Source organism: Phacochoerus africanus, chromosome 7 (genome assembly GCF_016906955.1).
Source record: "Phacochoerus africanus isolate WHEZ1 chromosome 7, ROS_Pafr_v1, whole genome shotgun sequence".
Lineage (NCBI taxonomy): Eukaryota > Metazoa > Chordata > Mammalia > Artiodactyla > Suidae > Phacochoerus > Phacochoerus africanus.
In genome coordinates, this window is record NC_062550.1 from 24,693,593 (window position 1) to 24,706,124 (window position 12,532).

General features: G+C 38.5%; 2 protein-coding genes across 2 annotated transcripts; both read right to left on the bottom strand.

Moving 5' to 3' along the window:
• Window positions 1-4,465: 4,465 nt before the first annotated feature.
• LOC125130309 (small integral membrane protein 15-like) lies at window positions 4,466-4,690 on the bottom strand. Its single transcript, XM_047785691.1, has one exon. It carries the CDS (start codon window positions 4,688-4,690, stop codon window positions 4,466-4,468), a length of 225 nt encoding a protein of 74 aa, XP_047641647.1.
• Window positions 4,691-8,592: 3,902 nt separating this feature from the next.
• LOC125130382 (olfactory receptor 6C2-like) lies at window positions 8,593-9,531 on the bottom strand. The gene has a single exon (XM_047785744.1). The coding sequence runs from the start codon at window positions 9,529-9,531 to the stop codon at window positions 8,593-8,595; it is 939 nt and encodes a 312-aa protein (XP_047641700.1).
• Window positions 9,532-12,532: the final 3,001 nt, after the last annotated feature.

The window sequence follows — 12,532 nt, forward strand, 5'->3', positions numbered from 1 at the left end:
CAATAATAGCAACAAACTAAATCCAGCCATAGAAAAATAAGATTCTAATTACAAATCAGAAACAATTTTTCATTATTTATTCACGCATGGTTTAAGGGTGCAATGAGTTAGAAAATAGCTTTCTTACCTAAATTGTACACATAATATATATTTAAAATAGAAAAATTCAAAAGTAGAAAAAAAGAGCTGAAAAATTTAGAACCTCTAATACTCAGAAATAAATAATTTTTGGTCTTGGCATTGTCCTTCCAAATGTTGTCCATAGTTTATATACACATGTATTTTAAGTATAATATTACACACAGCATTTTAATTTAAATTTACTTTTTTACCTAAAAATGTACAGTAAACATCTATTTCAATTAAAAAAGACATAAGCTAGTATTTATATTTCAGTATGGTGTTTACTACACATTTTCTTTAAATGTGTTAAGGAAGTGCCTTTCTGTTCCTAGTTTGCTAAGATTTTTGTAATCATTAATGGATATTGATTTTTACCCATGCCTTTTCCACATCTGTAGAGATCATTATGTTTTTACATTAACTCAGTTAAAGTGGTGACACATGAATAGATTTTCTGATATCAAATCAACCATATACTTCTGAGATGAATACACTGGGTCAAACTACACTATACTTTTAATAAGTTACTGACTTGGTTTACTGATACTTTCTTTGTGGGGGCCGGGGGGAGGTATGGTTTCTTTTTTACCTCAATGAATTTTTATTAACATTTATTGGTTGTACAATGATTATCACAACCTGAATTTTATAGCATTTCCCAAATCTCCAGCCCATCCCCCCAACCCACCAACCTGTCTCCTTTGGTAGCCATAAGTTTTTCAAAGTCTGAGTCAGTTTCTGTTTTGCAAAGTTCGTTGTATCCTTTTTTTAGATTCTATATATAAGTGATAGCATATGACGTTGTTGTCTCACTGTCTGACTAACTTCATTTAGCATGATAATTTCTATGTCCATCCATGTTGCTAAAAATGCCATTATTTCTTTCCTTTTTGTGGATGAATAATACTCCATTATGTATATGTACCATGTCTTCTTTAGGCAAGCCTCTGTCGATGGACACTTAGGTTGCTTCCATGTCTTGGCTATTGTATATAGTGCTGCAATGAACTTTGGAGTACATGTGTCTTTTTGAGTCATGGTTTTCTCTGGATAGATGCCCAGGAGTGGGATTGCTGGACAAAGTGGTAATTATATTTTTAGTTTTCTGAAGAATCTCCATAATGTTTTCTATAGTGTTTGCACCAATTTACATTCCCATCAACAGTGTAATAGGGCTGCTTTTTCTCCACACCCTCTCCAGACTTTTTGATGATGGCCATTCTGGCTGGTGTCAGTTGGTACTCATAGTAGTTTTGATTTGCATGTATCTAATAATGAGTGGTGTTGAACATCTTTTATGTGTTTTTTGGCCATCTGTATGTCTTCTTTGGAGAACTGTCTGTGTAGATCTTCGACACATTTTTTGATGGAGTTGTTTGGTCTTTTTTTTGGTATTGGGCTGCAGGAGATATAAATTTTGGAGATTAATCCCTTGTCTGTCCCTTCATTTGCAAATATTTTCTCCCATTCTGTGGGTTGTCTTTTCATTTGTGTAGAGTTTCCTTTGCTGTGCAGAAATTTTTCAGTTTAATTAGATCCCATTTGTTTATTTTTTTATTGTCATTATTCTATGCGATGGATCAGAGGAGATATAGCTGTGGTTTATTCAGAGAGTGTTTGGGCTATGTGTTTTCCTCTAAGAGTTTTACAGTATCTGGTCTTATATTTAGGTCTTTAATCCATTTTGAGTTTATTTTTGGTGTTATGGTGAATGGTGTTAGGAAGTATTCTAATGTAATTATTTTACATGTAGCTGCCCAGTTTTCCCAGCACCATTTATTGAAGGGGTTGTCTTTTCTCCACTGTATATTCTTGCCTCCTTTGTCATAGATTAGTTGACCATGGGTGTGTGGGTGTGTGGGTTTTTTTTTTTTTTTGTCTTTTGTTGTTGTTATTGTTGTTGTTGTTGCTATTTCTTGGGCCGCTCCCGCGGCATATGGAGGTTCCCAGGCTAGGAGTTGAATCGGAGCTGTAGCCACCGGCCTACACCAGAGCCACAGCAACTCGGGATCCGAGCCATGTCTGCAATCTTGTTAACCCACTGAGCAAGGGCAGGGACCGAACCCTCAACCTCATGGTTCCTAGTCGGATTCGTTAACCACTGCGCCACGACGGGAACTCCGGGTGTGTGGGTCTAATTCTGAGCTTTATATCCTGTTCCACTGATCTTTATTTCTGTTTTGTGCTGGTACCATACTGTTTTGATGACTATGGCTTTGTAGTATAGTCTGAAGTCAGGGACCCTGATGCCTCCAGCTCCGTTTTTCTTTCTAAGGATGGCTTTGGCCATTCTGGGTCTTTTGTGCTTCCAAGCAAACTTTAAAATATTTTGTTCTAGTTCTGTGAAAAATGTCCTTGATAATTTGATAGTGATTTCATTGAATCTGTAGATTGCCTTGGGTAGTATAGTCATTTTGACAATTTTGATTCTTCCAATCCAAGAGCATGGTGTATCTTTCCATCAGTTTGTGTCATCTTTGATTTCCTTCATTAATGTCTTATAGCTTTCAGAGTACAGTTTACTGATACTTGCTTTAGGATTTCTTCATCTATGTTTTTGACTGAGATTCTTCCGTAATTTTCTTTCCTGACAGTACTTGTCAGGTTTGAGTATTGAGTTTGATGCTACAATGAGTTGGGAATACATATTCTATTTACTGGAAGAGTTTGTGAGGTAATTTCTCTTTGCATGATTTGTAGATTATGTTATTTCAGTCAAATAGGCTGGGGGTGTTTTGTGAGAAGTTTTTTGACCATTTATTCATTCCCTTAATGAACACAACACATTTTTTTTTCCATTTTTAAATCAGTGCTAAGCATATATAGCACACGCACAGCTATAATTATCAAATAAGTAAAATTATTATTATTGCTATAAGTAACAGATGCATAAATCAATGGAACAAAATAGGGAGCCCAGCAAAAACTGACCCAAAATGGTCAATTAATTCATGATAAAGGAGCCAGGAATATACCATGGGGAAAGGACAGTCTCTTCAATACAGTAGAAAAAAAAAATAAAAGGTAAAAACTAAAAACTAAAAAAAAAAAAAAGAGTATTGGAAAAACTGGACAGCCACATGCAAAAGAATGAAAGTGGACCCCTGTCTTCTACCATACACAAAAATTAACTCAGAATGAATTAAAGTCTTGAACACAAGATCTAAAATCAAAAACCCCTAAAAGAAAACATGGACATTAGTATCGGCAATGAATTTTTGGGTTTGATACCAAAAGCAAAGGAAACTAAAGCAAATATAAACAAGAGGTCACCTAGAGGGTGTGACCATTGCTTGACTTGTAAGCTGGACCCTGGTAATCAGAGGCTCCTTACCCCTCTGTTATCCTTGGAATGAACGTTCTGCACCCCATTCCCATAACTGGAGCTGTTTTGGGGACGAAACCTTGAGAGAATGTTTTGTTGAGACCATCAGGACTGAATACATGACTGAACCAAAGTAATACCTCCATAAATTGTTAAGATCTTGGTGGATGGGTGCCCAAATCTACTCAGCGTATGGCCAGCCAACACAAGCCTTGTATGGAAGTTCTTTTATTTATTAAAACCACCATCTCCCTGCCCTCCATATGGGAGCCAGTTTTGAATTTCAATTGGACTGAAAAAAAAAACTCCTAAGGTTGTGAACCAACATGGGGCTGCATCTAAGTGAAAAGGAAACCATCAACAAAATGAAAAGGCAACCTGCTGAATGGGAGAAAATATTTGCAAGTTCTATATCGGATAAGGGGTTAATATCCAAAATTAATAAAGAACTCCAAAAGAAAAGAAAGAACTAATACAACTCCATAACAAAACAAAAACAAACCAAAAAAAAATCCAATGTAAAAATGGGCAGAGGATCTGAATAGACGTTTTCCAAAGAAGACACACAGATGGTCAAGAGGCACAACAATGCTGCTTCCGAGCACATCTGCGACCTACACCACAGCTCACAGCAATGACAATTCTCATTTTTACATTTTTAACTTCCTTTGTCCAGAACAAGACCCCATTTTAAGCCATTATTTGAATAGAGTTCACATTCTAAAGTCATTTTTCTCTACAGGATGTTTTCATTTTAGTACTTGGGCTGCAAAAAGGCAAATGACTAAAAAGAATTTACAGCATAAATGCCAATTTACAATAACTGTCTAGAGACTTCCACACCAAAGCCTAACAGTTGCTATAGTACAAGTGAGAACTAACATGATTCTTCCATATGCTCAGACTTCCTTCACTAAATAATACTGTCATAAGGTCCAGAAAAGAAACCTTGGTGCCTTCCAAAGGTGCATAATTCTCCAAACGATTTTCCTCTGGTTGCAGAGCCTGTCCATTCCTTCAATCTTTTTTCAGTCGTTTAGCTTTTGCAATATTTTCTTGACTTTTTTGTTTCTTCTTTTGCTCCTTTTCCCTGGCCTCGATCACCCTGGCCAATTTCCAGGACAGTACAGCACTTGCTGAAAACAGTGGAGTAAGAGCCAAAATAATTGTTGTAAGGAAGCCATATGGATCCTTTGCAGGCCATTCTACAATATACTCAGCCCAAGCTTTTATATTAAACATCTTTGTAGCGGTCTTATGCTTGAGTAGTAATTTTGTCCTGGGATTATTAGCCAATCACAATGTCAGGTGACCCTTAGTTGTCATAGGCTTTAGTTCTACCATACGCTTCTGAGCAAAGGCTTAAATTCTATGTTCTGGTTGAGTTGAAAAGACCGACCCTCCAGCCCTGGGAGCGCGGGCTGGCAGGGCTCGCACAGCGGGCTTTCCCCGGGTATGCAGGGTCATCCCCACCACACCTCGCGCAGCTGGCTCAGTACCCACTACCCCTAGGCATGGGGGCAAGACCACGGCAGTGGGCGCCACCAGCCTCCCCTACATCGCACCCTGAATGTTGAGCTCCAACCCTATAAATTTTATTTTTTTACTTTTGTTATACTTTATCTACAATGTTCTGTCAATTTCTGCTGTGCAGCAAAGTAACCCAGTTATACATATATATGCATTCTTTTTTTCACATTTTCCTCCATCATGTTCCATCACAAGTGATCAGATATAGCTCCTTGGGCTATACAGCAGTCTAGTTGCTCACCCATTCCAAATGCAATAGTTTGCATATATACTAACCCTAAATTTCCAGTCCATCCCACTCCCTCCCCCTCCCCCTTGGCAACCACAAGTCTGTTCTCCATGTCAGTGAATTTGTTCTTTTTCTGTAGATAGGTTCATTTGTGCCATATATTAGATTCCAGATATGTGATACCATATTGTATTTGTCTTTCCCCTTCTGACTTACTTCACTTAGTATGAAAGTCTGGTTCCGTCCATGTTGCTGCAAATGGCATTATTTTGTTCTTTCTTATAGCTGAGTAGTATTCCATTGTGTATAGACACCATGTCTTCTTAATCCAGTCATCTGTTGATGGACATTTATGTTGTTTCCATGGCTTGGCTATTGTGAATAGTGCTGCAATGAATATAGGGGTGCATGTATATTTTTCCTTTTTTTTTTTTTTTGCTTTGCTTTTTAGGGCCGCACCCACAGCATATGGATGTTCCCTGGCTAGGGGTCTAATTGGAGCTGTAGCTGCCAGCCTTCGCCAGAGCCACAGCAACGTGGGATCCAAGCCATGTCTGCAACCTACACCACAGCTCACGGCAATGCCAGATCCTTAATCCACTGAGCAAGGCCAGGGATCGAACCCACAACCTCATGGTTCCTAGTCGGATTCATTAACCACTGAGCCACAACGGGAACACCCTCATTGTAATTTTGATTAATGATATTGAGCAGATTTTCATGTGCTTTGAGTCATCTGTCTGCTTTCTTTGGAGAAATGTCTGTTTAGATCTTCTGACCATTTTTTAACTGGTAAAGAGTACTATATCAAGTAATTTTTCTTAAACCTTTAAACAAAGAAAATTTTTCTGAAAGTTTTAGTACTGCCAACAGTTAAATTTTGCTGATCTCAGTAAATGTAGACTGTTCTCAAGTCAGCCTTCAAATTACCTCATTTAAAAAATGCACTTCTCTGAGGCGATTTAAGATGTGTGTACTGATATTAACACAACTTTGGAGTCATATAAAAGTGGATTTGATTATGAATCCATCACTTATAAAACTACCTAACCTCCAGGAGTCTCATTTTCTCAAAATGAAATATTGATTTCAGAATCAGCAATAATATACAAAAAGTTAGGCACTTAACAGTGTGACTGAAAACTAGCTTTCTTAATCAATCATGTCTTATCATTACATGTATGTCCACTACTAACATTCTTATATTATTTGAAAGTGCAATATATTTTCTTTGGGGTTCAAATTATTTTTGATCCATTACTTCTATATCTAAGCCTTGTCTTTTTTTTAAGATTTTAGTTAAACTTTTTTGAATGTGCTGTACATACAGAAAGGAAAAATCTCAAAAATCTACAGTTTGAGATTTTTCATTTGTTTCTCCAGTAGCTAATATGGTTTCTCTAGCCTTAGGAGACCATGGAGTGTTCTTCTGGCTCCCTGTAGTCCACTAACCAGGCAAAGCACTTTCCCTCTACCTTGTTTTTGAATATCTGTTGCTGTGCAATGTATCTCCCCATATTTTAGTGGATAAGACAAAATGTTATCACTAGTAGTTATAAGAGTGGATGGGGCAGCTGAGTGGTTCTCAAATGGCTCTTTCATTTTGTTGTAATCAGCGGTGACTGCATGTAAAGACACAGCTGAGCAGATATCCAAGAAGGTTTCTGAGACACGTGTCACTACAGCTAACATGGCTGGATGAGATGGCGGCTAACCAGATACCTCTCTCTACACCACCTCTCCACAAGGCTAGCTTGGGCTTCTTCATTGCATGGCAGTCTCGGGGTATTCAAGCTTCTCACATAACTCCTGGACTCCTACAGAGCATATGTTCCAAAAAAGACGGCAGAATCCACATGTCTCCAATGACCTAATCTATGAAGTGACACGACTTCACATCTACAACATGCTAATGGTCAAAGTCAAGTCATAGGGCCAGTCAAAATTAAAAGGAAGAGAAAAGAAACTACTTCTTCTGATCAGGAATGTACAAAGAATTTGCAAAATGTCCTTAATCCACCCACAGTCATGAATCTGAAAATGACCTCGGGGGCAAAAGGAGCTACTTACAATCAGTTCATCCTTCCACAGTTCTGCCCTTTCCAGAATCTTAGCCTCTCTGGTCCCTTTTGTTTCAAACACAGTCTGATGTCTCTAAGTCAATAGCTTTTGTGTTTTACCCATATTTGTTTGTTGTTTTTGAGACAATTACAGGCATGTCTTGGAGAGATTGCAGGTTCAGTTCCAGACCACCACAATAAAAGTGAATATCATAATAAGATGAGTCACAACATTTTTTCGGTTTCCTGGTGGATATTAAAGTTATGCTTACATAATACTGAATCCTATGAAGTGTCCAATAGCACTGTGTCTAAAAAAAAATCAATGTACATATCCTAATTTAAAAATACTTTACTGCTAAGAAATGCTAACCATCATTTGACAACAAAGGTTTGCTACAAAACTTCAATTTGTTAAAAATGCCATATCTGCAAAGTGCAATTAAAGCAAAGGACATCATTGGAGTTCCCGTCATGGCTCAGAAGTTAACAAATCTGACTAGGAACCATGAGGTTGCGGGTTCAATCCCTGGCCTTCCTCAGTGGGTTAAAGATCTGGTGTTGCCGGGAGCTGTGGTGTAGGTTGCAGACGTGGCTTGGATCCCGAGTTGGATCTGGCATAGGCCGGCAGCTATGGCTCTGATTCAACCCCCAGCTTGGGAACTTCCATATGCTACAGGAGCGGCCCAAGAAATGGCAAAAAGACAAAAAAAAAAAAAAAAAAAAAGCAAAGCACAGCATCATTTTGCCTGTGCTCAGAAAAGGAAGTCTGCCAAATATCTTTAAAGACTATTTGGCTATGTTTGTATTTATGTTATATTGGGGGGCATATGGTTTAATAAGTTCAGATTAGCAGAGGCAAGGAATATTATTTATTATAATTTTTGAAAAACCAGGTATTTATCATGAGGCAGGATTAACGAGGCATGTTCACCTGAAGATGAAGAGAACTTACAGTTCCTAAGAATCCATGTTTTTTATCCTGTTGAAAATGGAAAGTATTTAGAAAAAGGTTGTATTACAAAGAGGGGAAAGCACAACATGGAAAGAATAGATTCAATACAGAAGACTAATGACTAATGTATATTTGAGAAAAGTAAAATGAATGCATTGAAATGTAGATCGGGAAGACAAAAGTTTCAGAAAAGTAGAGAACTGTCCACCTGCACGATGCCAGGAATATCAAGGTTCTGACTTGCTTCTCAACTCTCTACTGCTCCTCAACATTAGGGGATTACACAACTCCAGTGCCTCAGTTTCCATCCATAGGTTGACATTTATGTTTTAATTTGAATTCCCAACATGAAGATCGAAATATATTTCAATCAAAATTTCTTTGAAAGATTGGCAAGTCTTTTAAAGGTGTCATAAAAAGACTGCTTTACTTGTTTATTTCTCAGAGTATAAATGAAGGGGTTCAACAAAGGGGCAACAGATGTAGGGAGCAGAGATACTCCCTTATTAATGGCCACTTCATCCTTGGCTGAAGGTTTAATATACATAAAGATGCAGCTGCCATAGGTCATGGAAACCACAATCATGTGGGAAGAACAGGTGAGAAAGGCTTTCTTCCTTTGATGGGCAGACGGAAATCTTAGGACCATCCCGATGATGTATATGTAGGACAGAACGACACACACAAGGGTCACTATGAAGGACAGCACAGCACAGAATAAAATCACCTGCTCAATGAACCAAGTATCTGAACAGGAATTCTTCAGGATTGGAGCAGTGTCACAGAAAAAATGGTCAATAACAAAGCCACAGAATTCCAGACGGAGGCTCAGGCCAAGGGGTGGAAGGATAATCAATAAGCCAGATACCCAGCAACAGAGGATGAGATTCCTGCACACTCTGCTGTTCATGATGCTCATGTAATGCAGGGGTTTGCAGATGGCCACGTAGCGGTCATAGGACATCACTGCCAAGAGAAAATATTCTGCAGCTGCAAAGAGGACGATAAAAAAGATTTGGCTGAAGCAGGCACTGATGGTGATGGTTTTGTCCCCACTTGATATGATGTGCAGATAGGTGGGCACACAGGCAGTTGTGAAAGAGATTTCTAAGAAAGAGAAATTTTGAAGGAAAAAATACATAGCTGTTTTTAAATGAGAATCCACCAAGACCAGAGAAATTATGGTCAGATTCCCAATCACACTGAACACATATGTGATCAACAAAAAGACAAAAACCAGAATCTCCAGTTGTGGGTCATCTGTCAAACCCAGTATGATGAACGTTGTTATGGTCGAATGGTTTCTCATCACTGACTTCATGCCCAATCTTCACGCAAAAGTCACAGAACATCGATCTGAGGAACAATGTCAAAATACGACCGGATCAACACCAAACGAACCTAGTCACACACACTTCCTTCTGATCGGGGGTTTTTTGTTGTTATTGTTGTTGTTGTTTGTCGTTTGCTTTTTGGGGCCTCACCTGTAGCATATGGAGGTTCCCAGGCCAGGGGTCAAATTGGAGCTACAACTGCCAGCTTACACCACAGCCTCAGCAGCACGGGATCCAAGCCGATTCTGTGACCTACACCACAGCTCATGGCAATGCCGCATCCTTAACCCACTAAGTGAGGCCAGGGATCGAACCTACATCCTCATGGATCCTAGTCAGGTTCATTAACCACTGAGCCACTAAGGGAACCTCCCCATAATGGGGTTTTGATGTGGTAATTCCCTCAAATCCACCGAAATCTACCACAGGGGGAGGCTAAGCTTATGGGAAGTTTCTCTTGAAAATTACTGCTATTGAAATTGTTTTCAATATTCTAGGATCTCCCAGTTCACAGCACTATTTCCAACTCACTTTCTTTTTAAGTCCATACTTTGAGCTTTCTCCTATTGGATCAGGAGTTGGCCACTTTTGAGCTATTTTTTATGGGTCACAGAGGGTTTTTCTTCCAAAACACTTGTACTCAGAAGCTAAATCCTTAAAATTCCTTTGCTTAAAGTTGTGTTACCTGATAAAATGCAAATACACAGAGGATGGCATTATGGCCTTGGTACATAATCTCTCCAGATCCCTCCTCAGCACTCCTGAAAGGTCAAGTGAGATTTCTCCCAGAAAATAAGTCATTCAATGGCCCTGTCTCCTGAATTTCTCTGTTATTCCCTGATTTTCCATCTCTCTCTTCAGCAGAGGGCTTTAATGCATAATTATTTCAATTTTTTAAAGGGTTAAAAGGTATAAATAGCTGTAGGATATCAAGACATGCTTTGCTTTCCCTCTTTGTGACAACAGAGGTGGCACAGGGTATATTTTTTTCTCCTGAAGCCAATATCTCATGATCCAAAGAAGGCACTTACCTCTATGAGAAGCATATCTCTCTCCCTCTCCCCTCCCCCTCTCTCCCCTCTTCCTCTTCCCCCCCTCCCTCCCTTTCTCCCCCCCATCTGTCTCTCTCCCTCCTTTTCAACCCCTCTATCTCTCTTCCTCTCTCTCCCTCCCCTCTCTCTCTGTCATACACACATCAATTTCTTCCACATTTCTAGATTCATTTCATCAGCATTCATTCTCTCGTAGGACCTATACTTTAAAAAAAAAAAAAAAGAATAAAAAAACTAGCAGGGAGTGACACACCCATCAGTATACACTTTATATAGCTTTTACTTTAGGAAACATATTAATCTACATATTCAAATGTAGATATGATGTCTTCCAAGCAAATAATTGACCTCTCATTTTTCATACAATTTCTACTTATCTTTCAAGGTGATATTAAGTACACTCCCTAAATACTTACCCATATCATGTACACATAATAGATAAATGAGAGACAGACAAAGAGAGAAAGATTAGGAAAACGTTTCCTGTGTGTGGATCAATCACTGTACGTGGGATTGTATCAACGTGATACATAAAATGAGCCCTGTGCATATTTTCAATTAGGGAAGATTCATGAACTCTATGAATAATCTCAGGAATAACTGGATTTCTTAATAAAATATCAAAAAGAAATACTGAAATTAGTAATTCATTTTTTTTTTTTTACTAGAAGGAAACATAATCACAAACACATGCTGTATAAATTACCTGTGCGAATGTGCCTGCTGGAACACATCCCATTACTGACCTTGGACATTCTTCATTGTTTCACCAGAAAACTCTACCTCAGATGACCTTAGTGAGCTTCACAGATTAACAAAAAAGGACCAGTATGATCATCAAAGTGCACTCCTAGTCCGCTGCCCCCAGAAACCTATAGTCACTACACACAAACACACACACACACACACACACACACACACACACACACATTTTCTAAACTTGTAAGAAACATCATCCTACTTTAAAATTAAGACATACTGGAGTTCCCGTCGTGGCGCAGTGGTTAACGAATCCGACTAGGAACCATGAGGTTGCGGGTTCGGTCCCTGCCCTTGCTCAGTGGGTTAACGATCCGGCGTGGCCGTGAGCTGTGGTGTAGGTTGCAGATGCGGCTCGGATCCCGCGTTGCTGTGGCTCTGGCGTAGGCCGGTGGCTACAGCTCCGATTGGACCCCTAGCCTGGGAACCTCCATATGCCGTGGGAGCAGCCCAAGAAATAGCAACAACAACAACAACAACAAAAAAGACAAAAGACAAAAGACAAAAAAAAGTTAAAATTAAGACATACTTCTGTGCCTTCTGGGTAACTGAAAGAAGACAAAGTCCAAAGAGCAAGGAGGAGTTAAGAAGCCTTTATGCCTCTGCAAAAGTAGATGTTCTGATTTTCTCTGGTCAGTTTATTTCCTTCAGCTGCAACAGGTGTGAAGAAAACACTGAATTAAAAAAATCCTTGGAGAACCTGATTCAAAACTCTCTATTGAATTTAAAATGTAATTTACTTTACAAAAAAAAAAAAAAAATCCTAGGCCAAGCACCAATGAGGATAATTTCCTTAGAGAAAAAGATGAAATAATAGCAACAAAATCTGTCCAAACGTTTAAAAAAAAATGATTCCAGTGATCAATCGGAAAATTGTTTTAATTATTTGTTCATACATGGTATATGCAGTGCAATGAACAGAGAGACTTCTTATCTAAAATAATATCCATAAAAATATTTAATATAGAAAAATAAAAAATAGATTTTAAAAACTAGAAAAACCATAGAAACTGTAAATTCCAGAAATAAAATTATTTTGTTTGTCCTTCCAAATATTGCATATAGTACTATGTAACTGCTGTACTTCCTATGACTAGTTTATTATAAAGGATACATCTCTGGAAGAACTAGATGGAAGAAATTCATAGAGCAAAGTGGGGGGGAT

What these genes read in the sequence shown, in the direction of transcription:
- LOC125130309 (XM_047785691.1), bottom strand. Translation starts at nt 4,690, where the DNA reads ATGTTTAATATAAAAGCTTGGGCTGAGTATATTGTAGAATGGCCTGCA.
- LOC125130382 (XM_047785744.1), bottom strand. Translation starts at nt 9,531, where the DNA reads ATGAGAAACCATTCGACCATAACAACGTTCATCATACTGGGTTTGACA.